The sequence below is a fragment of the Varroa jacobsoni genome, unplaced genomic scaffold (assembly GCF_002532875.2).
Source record: "Varroa jacobsoni isolate VJ856 unplaced genomic scaffold, vjacob_1.0 scaffold_1310, whole genome shotgun sequence".
Lineage (NCBI taxonomy): Eukaryota > Metazoa > Arthropoda > Arachnida > Mesostigmata > Varroidae > Varroa > Varroa jacobsoni.
The window spans coordinates 248,100-267,328 of NW_019214212.1; the positions used below are offsets into that span (position 1 = coordinate 248,100).

General features: G+C 40.4%; 1 protein-coding gene across 3 annotated transcripts in view; it reads left to right on the top strand.

Annotated features, from left to right (window-relative positions):
• Lrrk (Leucine-rich repeat kinase) overlaps positions 1–19,229 on the top strand; it is a 56,573-nt gene that overhangs the window by 3,604 nt on the left and 33,740 nt on the right. Inside the window, exons 2-15 of one of the 3 annotated variants that reach the window (XM_086971783.1) lie at positions 2,225–2,441; positions 2,640–2,818; positions 3,021–3,211; positions 3,393–3,537; positions 6,885–7,111; positions 7,388–7,557; positions 7,779–7,952; positions 8,083–8,270; positions 9,096–9,116; positions 9,450–10,401; positions 11,252–11,657; positions 11,972–13,759; positions 14,019–14,278; positions 14,680–14,936. In XM_086971783.1, coding sequence (XP_086827909.1) covers positions 2,225–2,441; positions 2,640–2,818; positions 3,021–3,211; positions 3,393–3,537; positions 6,885–7,111; positions 7,388–7,557; positions 7,779–7,952; positions 8,083–8,270; positions 9,096–9,116; positions 9,450–10,401; positions 11,252–11,657; positions 11,972–13,759; positions 14,019–14,278; positions 14,680–14,936 — 5,175 coding nt within the window. Of the gene's footprint in view, positions 1–713; positions 2,442–2,639; positions 2,819–3,020; positions 3,212–3,392; positions 3,538–6,884; positions 7,112–7,387; positions 7,558–7,778; positions 7,953–8,082; positions 8,271–9,095; positions 9,117–9,449; positions 10,402–11,251; positions 11,658–11,971; positions 13,760–14,018; positions 14,279–14,679; positions 14,937–19,229 lie in introns of those variants that run through there. The other 2 variants (XM_086971781.1, XM_086971782.1) reach the window with 2 other exon arrangements.

Sequence of the window (19,229 nt, forward strand, 5' to 3'; positions counted from 1 at the left end):
TACGCTTCATTTATTTTAAAATAGAATAACACAAGTGAGGCGTAGTCTGATGTCAACTGTTCAGTTCTAAATGATTGAATTTTTTAAATTGGTTTTACAAAATAAATGCTACGATATGTGTAGCCATATTTCTCGGTGTCTTTCCTTCTCGGTCAATTGTAAGACGCCGAATTTATGGCTATTTTATATGGCGTTAGTGAAAACGTGGTTGCGTTCAGTATCAATGGCGGCACAGCTATGTTTATGGGGTTCGTGATATTTTCATATTGCCGTTCAACCGCGCTGGGCTATAGACTCTAACTAATCGACATGAGCCAGCTTCTGCATTAGTTGACTTCTACTTCTTGCAGCTGTCCCTGAAATACTAATTTGCCAGAGCGTGGGAATAAGCGCGCGCAATGACTCATGCCATTGATGCCCGAAGGTGAATATTCGTTTGTGTGAAAAGCAAACGGTAAAATGGAAAAATAAAAAGGCATAATTATATTTGCAAATCCGTTTCAGTCTGAAAGAATCGAGAACTTCGGAAAAAGCTCGGACGTCTTTTTTTTTCTAGTCTAAGGTTTTACCCATAACAAAAGTCGTGGCCGACATCTCATATCATGCTCGCTTCGAATGGATGCAAGTGTGACTTCCTATGAACTTAAATATTATCTTATGCGGTTATTCTAATATTAAAAAAATAACACAATGATATTGCTTACCCTGTCCGACTACAACAGAATTTTATTGCGCCATGAAGGCTTATTATGGCCGAACCTGTATTCCTGCTGAGCCAGTAAAGGCTGGCTAGCGACTTCTGTTTACTAACACATAATCTGTGTCCTATTTGGCGTGTAAATTAAATTTCTGTAAACGAAAATCGGTCCTGCATTACGAGATATCTTTTAGATCATTCGGCTTTGCAGAAATGGTTGATGAGTTAATTTTCACTGCTAATTCAGGGGATCGTTAAACATCTCATTAAGCTTTTATGATATTTACCACGAAACCGCCAAACATATTAATTGTTTATAATAAGTAACCTATCCTTAAAGCTGTTGAGTTTTGGTTCCGACTGTTTTTCGAGGGCAGAGACGACGTAATGTATCTTTTGAGATGAAAGATACCGTTTGGTCCTTTTAATTACTTAGCCGCATCCGGCTAATTAGAATCTTTCCGTACAGGTCTGGTTATGCTCGAATAATTCATTTGGTATCAGGTGAAGATATCCATAGAGTCGACGTGCGAATGTTGAATGAACACTGGTAAATATGTCTATATAGGGGCCAAAAATGTCTTTGCCTGTCGCGCAACCTCTTCGCGCTACCTCTTCAGGAGGGTTTTCGAATTTGCAACTTTTATATATAGCCTAGAGACGAGTAATGTTTTCAAATTTGAAGGCAATGTTGAGCCTAAAACGAACGAGCCTCGAACGCATAGGTTGTGCATAGAAAAGTTTTTCCGTTATTCAAAGCACTCGAATCAATACAGTATACAGCTTTTGTGTTCATTTATTCAGTGTCTTTTGGTTCGTGTAGAGCAAATCTCGCTTGATCTTCGAATTATATTATTAGGATTAAACAGAGTGCCACTATATTGCGCATGCTGATTTAATCAACATGTTTCTTTATTATGCATAATGAACACGCATAGAAACTAGAAGCAAAATTCGGTCCAATTCCGCGTTCGGCACATGTTTGCGTTGTCATAGTTATCGCGTGGTGAGAAACGCTACCAGGGCAACTGCATACTCATGCTCATGTAGGCGGATATTCATCGACTAACTAAATTAGACATTATAGCTCTTTATTAGGATGTGTAGCGGTTCTTGCTTAATCTTGCATACGAGGCACTCAAATATGACACGACTTATATAGCATGGGACTATTGACGCTTGCCAAAAGTGCGAATAGGGGATTTTATGGCATTATAAAACGCTTTCCTGAAACGATGCTTTTCTTTCGGTTATAATAAGATCGTGGCGTATATTTTTCTTCACACACGCGTTCGTTGATGTCTTCAAGGTGAGCGCATTTCTTCGAGTACGTTGCGAGACTAACATTTTTGTATATAATTGGGTCGACGTTTACGTCTTTCGTATCATTTTAGAGCTATAAAAAAGCTTGGTCGGCTCCATATGATGAAAAAATTAGTTAGCTCGATATTAATCAGACGTATTCTCGACACCCTGAAACAAACACCTTCCTTCGTTGAACGATTGATTTTATCTTGTTTCTGGCAGATGGATGAAACCGGAGGAGGCGGTCCGGACAGCCTCTATCCTGGCAAACTACTCCACCAGGCCGCATTATGGGCTAACGCAGAACTGCTCGAGGACCTTTTACACGGCGATGAAATAAGAGAACTCAATACACCGGATAGTTCTGGAAGGACAGCGCTGTTCGATGCGTGCACCAACGCTGATCCAGCCTGTGCGCGAATCTTGCTGCAAGCTGGCGGTCAGTTACTTTACCATTTATAGCGCCTAATATTAAAATATACAACGTACACAGAAACTTCTTCAACTTAATTCATAGTCATGATTATATTAGATTTTGCTTCTGATATCTCGTACGGTAAAGCGTCGCGCGCACTTATTCACTGTGTAGTAACTACCTCCGAATCATCGCTGAGCCGCCACTTCCGTCAATTAACAGGTAATCCGAACGTTGCCGCCGGAGAAAAAGAGCGAGGCCGAACCCCGCTTCATTTGGCGGCCGAGGCTAGTAACCTCGAGGTCGTGCAGCTTTTGATGCAACATGGGGCAGATATAAATGCAAGAGACTGTGATGGCTTTACTCCATTTGACATCGCTGAACGAGCCGGGCATGTCGGGGTAAGGAGGGTGTATAAAAGACAATCCAGTGCTGAATTCTACTCTATTTCGATTGTTGGCTTTTTTTTACCTTGCGAGTGGCGGATACACATGCCGTAGATCGTGGGACATGTTCTAAGTCTAAAAAACCCAATTGCAGTTGCTTTTAGTGAAATTATTGTGTACTTTGCTAAGTTGCCGTTAATCACGTATGTTGCCACAGGTCATGGAAGCGTTGAAGAAAGCTGGCGAGCAGCAACAGCAACAAAAAATGGACTCCTTCGCCGAACTGTGGGAGGCCTGTCTTCAAGGTGATGCGTCAAAACTTCGAGCGATACTGGTATCGCTCGGAGAGGGCAACGCTCAGAGTGTGGTAAACATCACCCTCGACGGTGGCAATACACTGCTTTATAAGTAAGTAGCATAAATACATTGTTCGAGGTTAGAACAGATGAGAAACAAATAGTTTCGACTTTTTGCTCGTTTCTATGCTGTTACGAGATGTGTTTACGTTTCGTAACCTAGATAGTTATGAAACTTATGATCTACACATTGAGGAAATCATTTCGAGGCTTTAACGATAGTTTTTTACCAGGGCTTCGGAAGATGGTGAGGTGGAATTGGTGAAAGCCCTAATAGAATTCGGAGCTGACGGACGGCTGCATCCTTTGACAAGGCATTCACCGTTATACATTGCCGCCTCAAGGGGAAAAAAGGATGTCGTTGACATTCTGCTTGAGGTAAACGTCATGTCGTATAAACGAGTTTGCTACACATGTTTCTCTCGTGCACGTATTATAAATTTAATTTGACTTAATAACCATTAAAAGTTACGCTGCTAATAGTTTTGAGCCTAGAAGAAAGTTTGAGACACGTTTAAGCATGTACACTCGTAATATGACCATATACTACGATATATTGCTTAAACCTATACTAGGATAATATATATCATCCTCGGGTAGTATCACTTCAGCTTTCTTTCACAGCATTGTTGTGTCTCATCACATTATTCTAATGTGAATATTCGAGGGCAAACGATGGGGACTACAACACTCTAACGGAGTTTCTAGCAACCGTTTATATCCAATTAACCCAAATCTTCACACTTACGATTCATATATATATATATATTGTCTCTATGGTAGTATTAAATCTAAATAAAAGTAGCGAAGCTTAACCAATGATTTGTAATGTGAAGTATAAAAGTGAAGGTATTTACATTGCCTCAAAAGGCATAGATGTCCACAGAATGTATGTTTGTCGCATAAATGCCCGTTATGAATTCTGGATGCAGTTCTTCAATAAGTACGGTCTAAAGTTGTGCCGATAACCGTTTTACAGTTAGTCCGGGTTGTAACTCATAACTTGTGCTCCTAGCAACAAGTTGCATTATCAGGTATCGTATTGTGTGGAAGGAAATATGAATTTTTTATTTAAGTATGTTATTTTAAGGATAGCTTTTATTCAGATCATCAGCTTTATTTCCGCTTGATGAAATCATTCCGCAAAGTCATATCGACCTTTTGAATATGTTTACAGCAGCTGTGTCTAGCGTGGCGAGATCAGTGCTCTGACAAAGTATACTAAAATGTAAGAGATCATCTAATCGATAGAATATAAACACTGAAGAAATCACTCAATTCAAGTATTAATTTTATCAAATTTTAAAGTAAATACTATTTTGAGTACTTCGTAGTCGTTCATTACAAATAATTTTTATTCGAAACGTCTTTGTCACGGGTCTAGTTTTTCACGAATTGAGCTGTTAAACGGCCCAGTGCGGTCTTCCATTCAACAATAATAAGCTCTTCGGCATTGCTGTAGAAGAAAGTGCTAGAAATGAGGTCCTTGTGGCAGCCAGCCACAAGTTCATAAGTTCAGCTTTGTGATGCTTAGCCGACGAAGGAATGTATCATAAATGGATCGGACTATTTACCTGCTACTCCCATCAGTAGTTTGAATGCGACTCATTAGGATTACGTAAGAGAACTTAGTTAGAAGTTCTGAAAATCTAATGCATTGCTCAGCGGGATTTGACTGAGCTACGGATGTTAGACTTTTAAACTCGTGGTTTTGTTCCTTCGTTTGTGCGCAAAATACTTATGAAAATACAAATTTTACAATGATTGATGTACATTCCTTATTTGTCATGGTCCTTGGGATGTAGCGATGATAGAGTTTGGAGCAGTGTTTCGGTTTGAAGTTATTAGGTTATATACGATCTAGCTAATGTTAATAACATGCGTTGCATTCGCTAGGACAGGACATGGCACTCGATAGAAAATTCCCGAGTATTCGTTTACAGCCTAAAGGACCGAACACGGAAAGCCTGTGCTGATTATTTCGCGATATGATAGTCGCGTTTATGGCAGATTTTGTGCAGATGTTGGTGCTGAAAGCGAATTTTAGTTGTACTTCCATGTTTTCAGTGATAATAACCGTATGGTTGAACTAGCCCATGTAAAAGTCTAAATTCACGGGCCCTGTTTGTTGATGACGGCTAATTCCTCGGAGAGCATCTTAGGGTTTTTAGGTCTAAAGTCTATTGTCAGGAAGCGGCCCTCGACGTTACTGCACCTTAAAATATAATCGGACGGAAGGTTAATCGTATACTGAACAACGGTTTCGCTAAGGTACTTTGGCAATAGTAAGTGGATGTTCTGTGCATTAGAAGTGACGGGTGTTAAATAATTGAGACCCGTTCACGATTCAGCACGACGGGTTCTTTGTTTGCGTAAAGCAAGGGCTTGAGTTTTAGCAGAAGCACATCGTCTCTTTGGTCAAAGTACTTAAGAAATTCAATGTCATTTGTACGGTGCTTGATCGAGGAACGTAAAAGCCTCCAGGACGATGCATCCGTCTCTCGTTTGGAATCGATGTGCGAGCCCAGACGGACATTTGTGATCTCATTTTGTGCTTTAAAATCGTACGTTTACTTCACTCGACTGGATCAATTTTTGCCGATTTCCCTATAGTTCGCAAGGCACATTATAGTACTAAATACTATCCGATACATAGCAAACCAGCTGACTCCAGAGATGTGTTTTTAAAATAGTTCGCTGCAAATGTCAAAAAATCGCGCAAACTGCTCTGATAAACAGCGGAAAGCACAGGAGTAATGCATTACTATCGCCACACTGACTGAAACACAGACGATACTGTTACTCATGTAAGGGGTAATGCTTAGCGCCGGCACCGAACATCATCGCCTTGATTAAACCTCTTGTATTAGGTATAAGCTTGTTCAACGTGTCTATGTGGATTCCCGAACACTTATTACCTTTATCTACTGACAACAGCTATCAGTAGCCTCGCATCGACCTGTGTGGGGTGAGAATGTAGCGTGACATCGAAAATGTAAAAGAAAAGACGGTAGATGTAAAATGTCTAGATCGTTTTTGAATGCAACAAGTTTCATTTCTTTCACTTAACGCTGTATCAATCAACGTCAATAGCTGCTCAACACTCACGCATCTGTATCTATTTGTAAAAAAACAAGATGAACAGACGGCAGGCTAGATGTATCATAGTAGATACCACGTCGTATATTTAGATAATGACTGTCTGTCTACAAAAATTAAGAATAGGTAAGCTTTCTTATGTGGCTCGGTGGCGAATTCGGACGCTTAAAAAATTTGGATATAGCTAGGTAGATTGACATACAGGTAACGAACACGACAAGCTCAAATACATGGATAAGTTAAGACACAGCTTAAATTTATTCAACAGTATTTATTGTAGATATAGGAGAACAGCCCGCACTTGCTGCAATGTCTGCATGGAACCTTCGATCTTAATGGCGTCTCCTTCTTGTTCGTTATATTTATAGGAAATCACTCGAATGAATTACAGTAACTATCAGTTTCCGCTACACAATGCTATTTTTCTCTTTTTCAACTTAGTTTGGTCAATACGGAGTGCAGAATCTGGCCTGCCGAAGTGAGGCGAACCGTCATTCCTTACCCATGCTTATTTTATCCTAGAATGTTTTCAATTTATTTTAAATAGCAATATAACTAATTAGTGTTTAGCACTTGTGTATTGCCAAGTTCCTAACCAACTTCAATGCGGTCAACATTTTTTGCAGCAATTTCCCGATTTAGCAAAACAGATGACAGTTGAGAGATGGCTAGCACTGCATGCCGCAGCGCTGAACGGACACCATAGCATCGTCGAGCGCCTGTTAAATCACCAATATCCATCATCGATGAAGACGCCTTTTAGAGATTCATCAGGCCGTTGGGAATTCACGATGCCCTTCGACGTGAATGCAAAAGACGTCGCCGATCAAAGTGCCCTCTACGCCGCTTGCAGGTATGCTCGCTGCGATTGCAACAATAAAGTATACACCAAGTACAAATATATACAAATGTGATTTTTCTTCTATTGATAAACCAGCTACATTATCAATTCTAAGGTATCGTACAATGCTCAATAAAAATGTCCGATTAGTGTAACCATGTTGAAAGGGGAAATAGGTAACAGATGTAAGATATAGACGGTACTAGCAAGACTACAAATTGCAACGAATATTGACAATAGGATCATAAAAAAGCCTATATTTTTCTTGTGGACCCGTCTACATTGTAGACAAGGAGATCAACGTACTGTCGAGGTCCTTTTGAAGTGTAAAGTATGGGCTCATCGCGTGGTATCTGATTTAAGCGACACCTCAGTGCTTGAAGCAAGTCCGGTTCGCGGAGGCGCCGGGAGTGGAAAGCTGCGTTCGATTATGACCAGACTTACAATGGAAAGCTCCGGTATGCATACTTAATTCATAGAATCGAAATAATGTTCTGCAAAATTTCATCTTGACAGACATGTTCCTTCGTCGTCTTGGCAATTGTTCTTTGTGGTTATGTACTAGGTAGACTTGGAATGTGGATTGGCTTGTCTACAAAGAACACTCAACATTAGGAACTCGCAGAAGTGGATGGCAAACATTTTAAGTTAAAATTTCCTTATCGGTGACGTTTTCCAGATGAAGAAATTCCGTCGGACTTTCAACAGCTGTGTCCTCTCCGTCTTAACGATTTGAACCGTTCGGACTCTGGTAGAGAGGAAACAGCACTGCACGCTGCCGTACGAGGAAAGCATCATCAAATATGTTCGACCCTACTTCGTGCCGGCGCGGATCCAAACATTGTATCAAAAGGTATTGCTTTTTGCCTCCTCGTTCTAAAGCGGACAATGACTGAACTAAGCAAATGTGAACATATTTTACAATATCTCTTTGTCGGAGACTAAGGATAAAGTTATTTCTTAATAACGTTTCATATATGTAGGTGATGAGGAGCGTAGTCCAATCGAAGATGCCTGCAGGTTGAGAGATAACCAGATGATGGAGCTTCTACTTCGACATGGTGCCACCGATTCCGATTCGGGGGCGTTACGAGCAGCAGCTATAGTCAACGATGATCGAGCGGTTGCCAAGCTTTTGTCGTTGAAAGCACATAAAGATAATGAAAATAAGGTAGATATTGAGAAGTCGCGTATCTTAATGTGACCTTCAAAGTATTTATTAGAGTAGCATGAACTCCTTGATGTTGTCGTTGCTATGCCTGATCTGTCAAAATGCATATCGAGTGAAAAGCAGTATGTATCCTCTAAGTAAGGTGAGATAAAGGCTTAGTTAGTTTTGAAACTTGGCCATAAACCAAATAGCTGGACAGTTGCGTTTGTGTCGTATGGCCATTATGCTATATGTATATATATATAATACGCGACCTACCTCTTTCTTTGTTGTGATAGCTTTTTACTGCCAGTTTAACAAAAGATACAGTGAAGTTATTCATTGCCTGGACTAAATATTGATAATTCTTCTAAAAAGAAATTGTTTTATTGCTTAAACAAATAGGAATATGATGAATTTGTCCTTAGTTCGAATGTTCTTATATAAAATATCTGATTCATATCGCTGCAACGCTTAAACCTTATCTGTTTCGCAAAAATTGACTGAGATTTTGTAATACAACAAAAAAAACGATAAATATATGCGGTAGAATTGGTCTTGCCTTAGAGAACCTTGTTTAGGTAAAACAAGGTTCATAGCTAAGGAAATGCTTGTTAAAGCCCGTTTCTTGTTGTTGAACAAGCATTATATAAGCATACCTGCTTTTTGGCATACCACTTATTTTGGACACTTAATTTGGTATGAGGTAGCATCAAAAAATCCACACTTGTTTCAATCTTTATATTTCGCGCCTCATTTTGACCTTGTTAATGAGCAAAATAAAAATGAAATGTGCTTTATGTTGCAAGTACTAACATAACTATTTGCTTGACCCTCCTTCCTTAGATTAATCCTCGATTTATTCAGGTTTGTTAATCGTTCCGATCTAGTAGCAAGCCAAACATAAAACATTTACTTATCATTATCTGCATTGGAGCTTTTCTAATAAGGACGTTGACGTTCGGTCCAAGTTGTTTTTTTTTACCGAAAAAAGAAATTATATAAGTTTGAGGATAATTTAAATTGTTCTACATTCATCCTAATCAAGTTAAATTCAAGTCATATTCATCTGTCGTGCGCGCTAGTGTGCCTCCATTACGATGCATGATTATTATACGTAGCTGATTTCCACAAATAATCCTTTTTTCCACCTCACGAAAATGACTAAGACATAGTCGGTTGTTTCGCTTACTCTGTCAGGTAAATAAGAAAGCGCTCGAAGCATTGTCGGATTCTGCGTATACAGCTGCTTTGCTCATTCCAAATACGCCAGTTATGATAAATTGGCATCGTTTGGGTTGCCATTTTTCGCGGATCAATGAACAGTGGCTAATCGATGCCGGGGTGATACTCAATATGAAGCTCAAACTGAGTCCGCAATCGCGAGTTCCTGCTTTGGGAGCCATTACGAGGCTCGATGTGTCGGCGAATGAGCTTATTGAGCTTCCTGAGTGTGTATTCTCGGTGATGCCATCCCTGAAAGTGCTCACAGCATCACAGAACAAGATCGCAGCACTGCCGGCAAGCTTCACTACAACGCACTGCAATATCGAAGAAATACACCTTCAGGACAATCGTATTGAAGAGATTCCGACAGTATTCTTTCGACTTCTGCAGCTGCAGCTGATGGACATTTCAAACAATAAGATCCAGCAAGTCCCGTCCGATATGTGGCATGCGCCACGGCTTAAAGATCTCAATTTGTCGATGAATCTACTCCGTGACTTACCTGGCGCATCAGGGTATCAACAGGAGCCGGTAATGACGTTCGAAGAACAGGGTCTACAAAGTAAAAACGCAAAGAAAAAGGATCCGTGCGAACCTCAGATGCTGAAGCATCACACCAGATGGCGCGAGTCACTCCAGTTGGTCGAGAGTCATCCGGAAGAGAGTATTACAAACCGAGCTTTGCAATCACTAAATTTATCGCACAACGCTTTTGAATGGGTACCAGCTGTTTTGGCGTGCAATGCGCCCCAATTGGCTAGGCTGAGCTTGGCGTACAACAAGCTGATCTATGTTGGGCCGCTTAATTGCTATCCTGCCCAGATTCGGCACCTTGACTTAAGCTGCAACCAAATCGGCGAGTGGCTTATTGCACCGGGTAGCCCGCATGTCGAGCCTTGCTCGGTTGCAAACAAAGAAAACTCAGGTGAGTGTGTTGATGACGATAATGTATTGGGAAATTGAAAAAGTAACGTCGGTTTTTAAGTCCAACTTGAAGCAATTCATATTTATATTTTGAGATATTTTGCTAAACTAAATAAACACCATTTTGATCAATGACCTTTTTTACTTTTCTAGCGAACCATAACCCTATCGTATTAAAACTTTTATTGTAGATGTTTAGTTCCCTAGTGATATTTTGGCTTTCGCTCGTGCCAGTCTCGCTCAACTTTTGTGATAATTTCATCACTTTTTTTCTGTAATTGGTTGGTGACTCCGAGGAGCATCGTTCACCTCACATAGAAGGACAATGACCGAACCATTTTTGGGCCATTTCTTCCGATAGCTCACCTTAACCATTAACAGCAGGCATATTTGCATGGATCCAAATAGCATTTATACCTTCATCGTGATAAAGTTGTAAAATATAGCGACTTTCTGTAAAAATTTCACTCAGGAGTACTTTAAGTGTTGATAAAAATATCAGCTTTCACCATTAATGCCAACCCTACGCGACCCATACATATTATTCTGGGCAAACATATTATTCGAAGCTATTGAACTAGAAGAACCGTCAATACTCATTCAACCACCAAATATATATATATATATATATATATATATATATATATATATGTATGATGATTTGACCGAAGATGTTCAGACTGTCAGCAGACTTTTGCCCCGCCATATATTAAGTGTGTTACTATAATATAATAGGCTAGACACGTTTGATTTGTAGCCATTTAACTGGTTTGTGCGAAGGCCTTATTCGAATAAAATGAAAACTGAGGATTGTGTTCCTTTGTTCGTTTGGTTGTGTCACATTCGTGCAGCGGCACCTGGTAACAAACATCGCTGTATTCACAGAGCACACAATCGTTTAGAATCGTTGCGGACCCTTCTATTGGGCAACAACCGCTTGACCCAGGTCGTAATAGCCTCGGTGGAGAAAGTCGACGAAAGGCTTCTATTTCCAAATTTGTCTATGCTCGACATGGCCAACAATTCTGTCAGTTCAATACCAGCTCAGATTGCGGAACTGCAGGGCACTCTTTCTGTACTAAATCTAAGCGGGAATTCAGGTATTGTGCATCTTCCACCAGAATTGGGTTTACTAAACAAGCTATGGAACCTCAATCTACGAGGCTGTAGTTTACAGGAGCCTCTTCGAACAATGATTGAATCAAGAAAGTATAAGACAATGGACATTGTTGGCTACTTAAAATCCATCCTAGAAGAGTAAGTAACACTGCGAGATTGTTTTATTATCTGTTTTTATTATAAAAGGTAATTGAATTTAGAATTTAAAATCTAGACGTCTATCACTTGGGCCTTAGACTAAACTAGATCAGTATTTAATTAATCAATAAGCTAAAAGACTCGACTGATGAAGTTTTCTGGCTGTTACACAACTTTTTATACCTTTACGTAGGGTTCCTAAATAATGAACGTACTTGATTCATACTCTCGTTTTGTTGGACCCAGTTTATTTAATAACATGTGCACACCTCAGGTCATCTGGTTAGTTTGACTGTGTTAATAATCCTTTGCAGTGCTCGACCTTATGCCCGAATGAAGCTAATGGTTGTGGGCACGCACGGCATTGGCAAGACATCTTTACTCGAGGCTTTACGGGGTGAAGGTTCTGGAAAAACAAAGGCACCCGAGCACTGGGCGAAGCGGATGGGCAATAAAAATATGAATTTAAAAAACGTAAAAGGCGTTTCGCTATCCACGGTGGGTGTGGACGTTGGTGATTGGGTGTTTGAGAAGAAAGCAGGGCGGGGGCCTGTGCTTTTTCGAACCTGGGATTTTGGCGGCCAGAGAGAGTACTATTCCACACATCAGTATTTCCTTTCAAAGCGGTCATTATACCTCGTCGTTTGGTCGATGTTAGAAGGTGAACGGGGTGTGAGGAGTCTCCATCAGTGGCTCGTTAATATTCAGGCGAGAGCGCCGAATTCCCCAGTGATTATAGTAGCTACCCATCATGACCTTGTGCAAGAAAAATATCCATCGACGTACAGCGAAGACCTGCAGCAGATGGTGCGCGATAGGTTTCTGCAGACTGTGGACGCTGATAAGCGTGGCCTTCCACGAATTGTAGATTCGATTGAGGTGTCTTGCAAGACGAAACACAATATTCGTCGTTTAGCAGAACTCATCTATGACACAGCGTACGATCTGCGTTGTACTGGTAGCAAGGAACGACTTTTAGAACAAAGAATTCCAGCGAGCTATTTAGCTTTAGAGGATATTGTCCACCATCTTGCCGTTGAACGACGAACAAAAGGGAAAGACCCGGTGTTGAAGAGCGAAGAATACGTGAAGATTGTTGGTGAGGAGATGAAAAAACGTTTTAACATGGCATTCCGTGATAAGAGCGAGCTTAACCAGGCCACAATGTTTCTTCACGAGAGCGGTGTGCTGTTGCATTACGAGGATGCCACTCTCCGCGACCTGTATTTTATTGATCCCCAGTGGCTCTGTGATATGCTCGCCCACGTAGTGACGATTCGCGAGGTAAATCCGTTTGCTCGCCAGGGTATCATGCGCGTTGAAGACCTCAAGATTGTGTTCAAGGCATCAACGTGTGCGCCTGCCGACCCAGAATCGTACATTTTAAGTTTACTAAACAAATTCGAAGTTGCTCTGACATGGGACGGCCGCAACCTTCTCATACCATCTCTTTTACCTACAGAAGATCAAATGCGCGCCGGGGCAGACATCAAGGTACCAGCGCGTTCCCGAACGTGGGTGCCCCGTGGGCCGAAAAATAATTCGAGCAATGACCTCTCGCGTGCTGGTAGTGTAACGTCTGTGCAGTCTGAACCAAGCCAAGGAACTCCTTTACGTCGGACGCCTCAACCTGATGCGATCCAGGATATCGACAGAGAGATTCGACGCGTCATAGTTCTGTCGTATTTACCGTCTGGGTTTTGGCCACGGTTAATGACCCGTATACTGGCGGACGACTTGATTATGGAAGCTTTGCGGTCATACTACGTGACACCGCCAGATTGTCCGCCGCTTCCTCCAGAAGTTCGGAGATCGGCCGAGTGGATTTGCTGGCAAAGTGGCCTAGAGTTGCACTATGCAGGCGTTACAATCTTGAGAATCTCCGAGGTCCTTTCACATTTACCGACGTACCCAGACTATTTTGATTCAAAGATTTTGGTCAAGTGCGAGCAGCACTGGGAAACCATTGACGTGAATACGTATACAATTCTTGATGTGAAGTTGCCACGATATTCAATTAAGCTAGAAGTTCCATTGGCTGTAGAGGTTACGGAAAAACAAAAACTAGAAGAAAGCAAGCTGCACGAAACACATATCCTCAGGTATGTGTCTTCGTATATTAACTTTGTGATGACCCGGTCATTCATGGTGGTAATTACTTATTATTTAGTCTCCTCGCTGGTTAACACCTCGAATATTAGCTGCTTATCTTGAAGTTTGATCACCAATTAAAAGTAAGATATAACTGCGTTCTGATTTATAAGAGATCTTCCGCTCTAGAAAATTGATCTGAATTAATAGGCGCATAAAGACTGTCAGTTTGATAATTACTTATGGTTGCTCGTAAATATGCCTTCGTAGACCTAGCGATGAGGCGGTGACCCAGCTACTATCTTTAGCAGTCGAGCGAATCGATACGTTACTTGAAGATTGGTATCCGACACTCGGTACCCGGTTCGTACACACTTCGGAAGGACGTTTTCTTGTCACTCGACTCGTTCCCTGTAGCCAGTGTGTCCGTCAGGCCCATGAAGTAGCGACCTGGCGGCCGTCGACAAGACATCTACAGCCGCCTGTCAACAACCCCCCGCATAACTACCAAAGCGAAAGTGGAGATTCTGGTAAGAGAGCTCTGTGTGCATCAATGACACCGTATGCTAGTGGAACCGTATTATCGACCACCTATGTTCACAGAGTCATTAATAAATTGTTACGGCGCTAACTTCTGCGCATGCGTCTTTCGCTGCGAAACTGGTATAAGGAGTTGCTTAAAGAAACGTACGCTTGAACCTATAGACCAATCAATTGACCATAACCTCCAAAGTTAGGATGTGAACGTACTCAACAAGATTGCTCGAACTCATATTTATCGCGCATCACAGACAATAGGTGGATATAGATCGTGCGGTCAGTATAATATTTTCCGCAAACACAAATTTCCGAGAGCTTAAGCATTGTACAGTATCATTTGTCGACACCTTCAGAGTTCGTTATTCTACCCATTCGATGTACCTTGTGCTAGGTGTATTTGGAAATGGCTCATCGGATAGCCCCCGGCGACATTCAGCCCCAGTACCGTTTGTCGAGGACGGAGAGCCTTCCGCCGGCGAAGAAGACGAATCCAGACGTTGTGGGGGCGTCGATAACGGTCCTAGTGATCGCCCAACTCTACATTGCTTCACTGTGGAGGAGTGTATTCTTGCGGCCCACGAACACCAAGCAATGATTAGCTGCGAAGAACATGGCACGATTATGCTCGCAGACATCGCACCGGATGCGGTAAGAAAATGAATTCATAGTTACTATGCATGAGAAGGGCAGCAAAAGTTATAGACACAGTGGGTAAATTAAGAACAAACAAGTTTACAGCAAAACCGCGTGATAGATAGGAAAGACAACGGCCAATATTGAGGACAAGAAATATGGATAACGATTTCAGAATGTGTTTATTGTCTTTCTAAAATAATCGCGCTAAAATATCGATTCCCCTTAGTCGCATGAGTAGTCTATAGATGATGCTGAGCTACTGTCGACCCTTTAACATGGTTCATCTGCATGAGGTGGACGCTATAATAGACGAATATCATTTGTGCCAAGTTGTGTGCTTACTAGTATTATGTGCCATCCTATCGCAGTTATAGGTTATACTGCCAGTGTGTAGCATTTCCGAGTATAGCACACATGTGATGTGCCTGAAAGGTCAGTGTTCTGTGTTAAGGACTACGTTGTCTGATGTATTCATCATGATATCTAATGCAAACTGCAATTGCTACTAGTTAAATACAATATAAAAGTCTACGAAAAAAAAGGATTATGCATTGGCAACTATATCAACAGATTAAAGGGGCAAAAAAATCCACACCACCAAGGACACATTCAACGTCATTTATAAATATTTATAGTTATGAAACCGATTAGTTACCTCAATCAGACTAGAAAACTAGCTCTGTTTAAAAGAGAAAGGGCAAACATTAAAACGCTTAATAATAATAGTAATAACAAGTGTGCTTCATTTGCGTTGGACGTATAGTTTAGTTGCACGATTTATTATATGAATGTTTTTATCAGTATTTAGGCTACTGCACAAGCAATAGGTAATGCCCTCCATAGAAAAATGTTGTTTATACGTACGTTCGATGCCGCATTCACTTTAATTAATTAACAGATGATACTGGGAGCTATTAACAAGGAGTAATATCTAACAGCGTAAATAAAGATTATGTAAACCAATCGTTCTCAAAATATGCGAACTAGCCCATATTAGTGTGATGAAATCTAGATGACGGCCCACGACAATATGGTTCAGTCCAGTTGCCATTGAATAAGGATGAGTGATGAGAAACTTTTCACAGATATTTCTTGGTCGCCTGAGTTTTGTCCTATTGGAGCCTTATATGATCTTTGGCGTCTGGGCGCATAAACAGATATCCTCATTCCTTTTTGCACAATGTTGCCGACGTGTATCCGTGTCTTCCGGCGGGAAACTGCTCTATACTTCACTAATTTAAGGACGTCCACTTTATGCACCGAAGCCTTGCAGTAAGGAACCACCAGCAATGCTATTCCTTTACCCTAAACCAAGAGATACAGTTTCACTCACAGTTCAGAGCGAAAAACTAGCTAATCTTGTACAGAACTTTAATACAATCTTACTTAACCTAATACGTGTATGCGTGTTAGTTGAGATTTATTTATAACTATTCTTAGAATTCAATCGTTGTTTGACAGGAAATGAAGTGTAAATACTAAATCCATCTGAATTAACTTCTTTTAAACTATTCACTATTTAAAAACAATGTGAGATGAAGCAATTGTTCGGAAATTTATAATACAAATGCACCCTTGACCATGGCAGAGTACATTAGAGTTTTTTTTCAAAAAATATCAAGTTTCATTATTATCGAAATTGCTGTTATAGTTGAAAAAACAACTTTAAGTTTCGTTAGTCCGGTAAAAAGATTGAAGCCCCCTCCCAGAGCGTTTAGACTGCTGTATATCCTGAGTGTCCGCCACAGGTGCAAAGAAAGTAACAACGATGGGAAAGAAATCCCAGTGAATTTGAAAACAAGATAATTACGATATATATTAGAAAATTTGTTTTAGCGACGAGGCTTATAGACACGTTTTTTAAACGGAATTTGCAGTAACAACGTTAGTAGCAATTTAATAATTAAGCAATAAGTTAACGATAAAACATTGCTTTCATCGATATTTTGATTAAGCAAAAGGCTTCATATCCTTAAAACACTTTTGATGTTTCTGTTTTAATGTTTCAATGTGATTCTGTACAAACGCCAAGTTTTCGATAAAACTGTCTGGGCCGGCTTTTGTTACTGCATTCAGGCCTTGGACAGATGCAAATCGTCCGGTTTGTAGCTGCAGGAATCGCTTCTTCAAAAACTTTCAGATGTGAGATTTTCTGCACCTTGTAAATATTCTCCGAGTCAGGTTTGCTATCCAGTTAACCCTACATGAAGATAGTTAGATATGTCGAGTAGCTAATTGAACGCAGTCACCTCCCTTCGGCCTTACGCTTCCTGTTCCCTTTCACCCAGTTCTTCCTTGCTTTTCTCTCGATTTTGTACATCAATATGTACTGAATCAGGTCATTGAACGACCCACCTTGATCTAGTGGAGGGATGCAACTTAAAGGGGGTAACACTGTGATGGTAGTTTATGGAAGCCAAGAATACGGGGGACCATACGAGAACTCATTCATGTGCTAATTTACTACCAAACCTCAATGCGCAAGGTTGACTACTAGTATAGGGTGAACCTTTGACATTTTTTTGATCTTAGTGAAACCACAACAGCAACTGCCATTTTGCTATACAGGGAAAACAATGTCTAAAGAGGGTTATGTTTAGCTTTTGCATCCAATTAGAAACATGTGCTGGCGAACGGAAAAACAGGAGACGGTACTAGAGTCTAAGGAAGGTTCGTCTCAAAAGAGAAAAATGCTGCTTTACCATAGAACTTGACATCTGGGGTAAGCTCTCTATGAGATTATTAACGCTAGAGACACTTAATAAAGTGCGCAATACTCAACGAGGCTTTCTAATTATGACATGATGTAAGTTATCTTGGGTCAACTTTACGATTAGCACTGGTTGTTCGTTTTAACTTTAGTGATAGCCGGTGGACAAGAGATTTGTAGCGTGATCTTTTGGCGCGGAACCTCAAACCTAAAAGTAAAAAATCAAATATAAAGAAAATAAAATTTTAACTTCGTCTTGTTATACTGAATAGATTAACCGTTAACTTATATTGTGTAAAAAGAAAACAACAATTTGTTAATAGAACCTATCTGGATTACGATTTTCGTGTGACTGCGGCAGGCCCAAATAAGTTATAGATGAAGGAAATTAGAATCAATTTTTAGAGGAATGATCGTGGTAATTCAAGTAGGATAATTATCGTACTACGAAATGCCAATAGGGAATTAGTTGGTCTACTAGCGAAATTACTGTTTAGCACTTCGCAGTCGAGAAATATCAGTGAGTTATCGTATCCTGCACAGATTACATCTTTTGCCGAGATTACGAGAGAGAGACCGACGTATGTGATCGGACGCAACTCATGAAAGTTACATGTGAATCAAATGAACTTTACCCTCACGCCACCTTGCGCCAAAGTAAAGGGTATAGTTGGCCGATTTGTCCAGCTTCAGAGTCACAGCCTTTCACGCGTGGCGCAGTCGGTACGAATCTAATAGGGCACGACATAGAGCGAAACAGCTCTTATCGTCTTCTCTCAATAGATGGCCAGCGGCGAAGATAAGCCTAGTAAGAGAAAGGTCTCCATGGGACAGGCGTATTGGATACTAGGAACCCACCGTATAGTACAAATGATTATCCTTGTAATGGTAAGTGGTATCCTTGAGTACGATGGTAAATGAATAATAGTAATGAGAATATAGAACTATTATTATGGATCTTTTGCTTTTATTTTATTTATTTAGAAGACTTATATAGAATCCTTGTTTTTGTGATTAAGGTAAGGACAAAAATCCATCGCTAAATTTTCTGACGGATAACAATATACATATACATTAGCAAAATAAAGTAATATATATATATATATATATATATATATATGGTAATGATTTTCCAAGATACTTCAGTGTTCCGCGACATAAATATAAAAGGGTATGGCATAGTACTGAAAACTGAAGGTATACCTTTGCAAGATGACGTTTTCAGATTACGTATTGCAGCATTAGGCACGACATGACATTGCAGAAAACCTTTCTGAAAGCTGGTCAAAAGCCCTATATAAGCGCAAACGTGGCCATTTAAGAGACATACTACTCTATGCTAACAATAAACATCTAGTATGATGTGCGGGAAATTTCAATTATTTACATGTACTAATGTAAATAATCGTAATGTCATTTTTATGACACGCATATTGTAGCAACGGTATAAGCATCCTGTTTTCTTAAATTAACAAATTCCGCTCACAGCTTTGCGGATTGCATGGACTGAGAGAAACACTTATTATACGTGGGTTTTTCGCCAGAACTTTGTTGTTTGTTATTGAGCTGCCTATATGCCAAGCAGTATGACACAG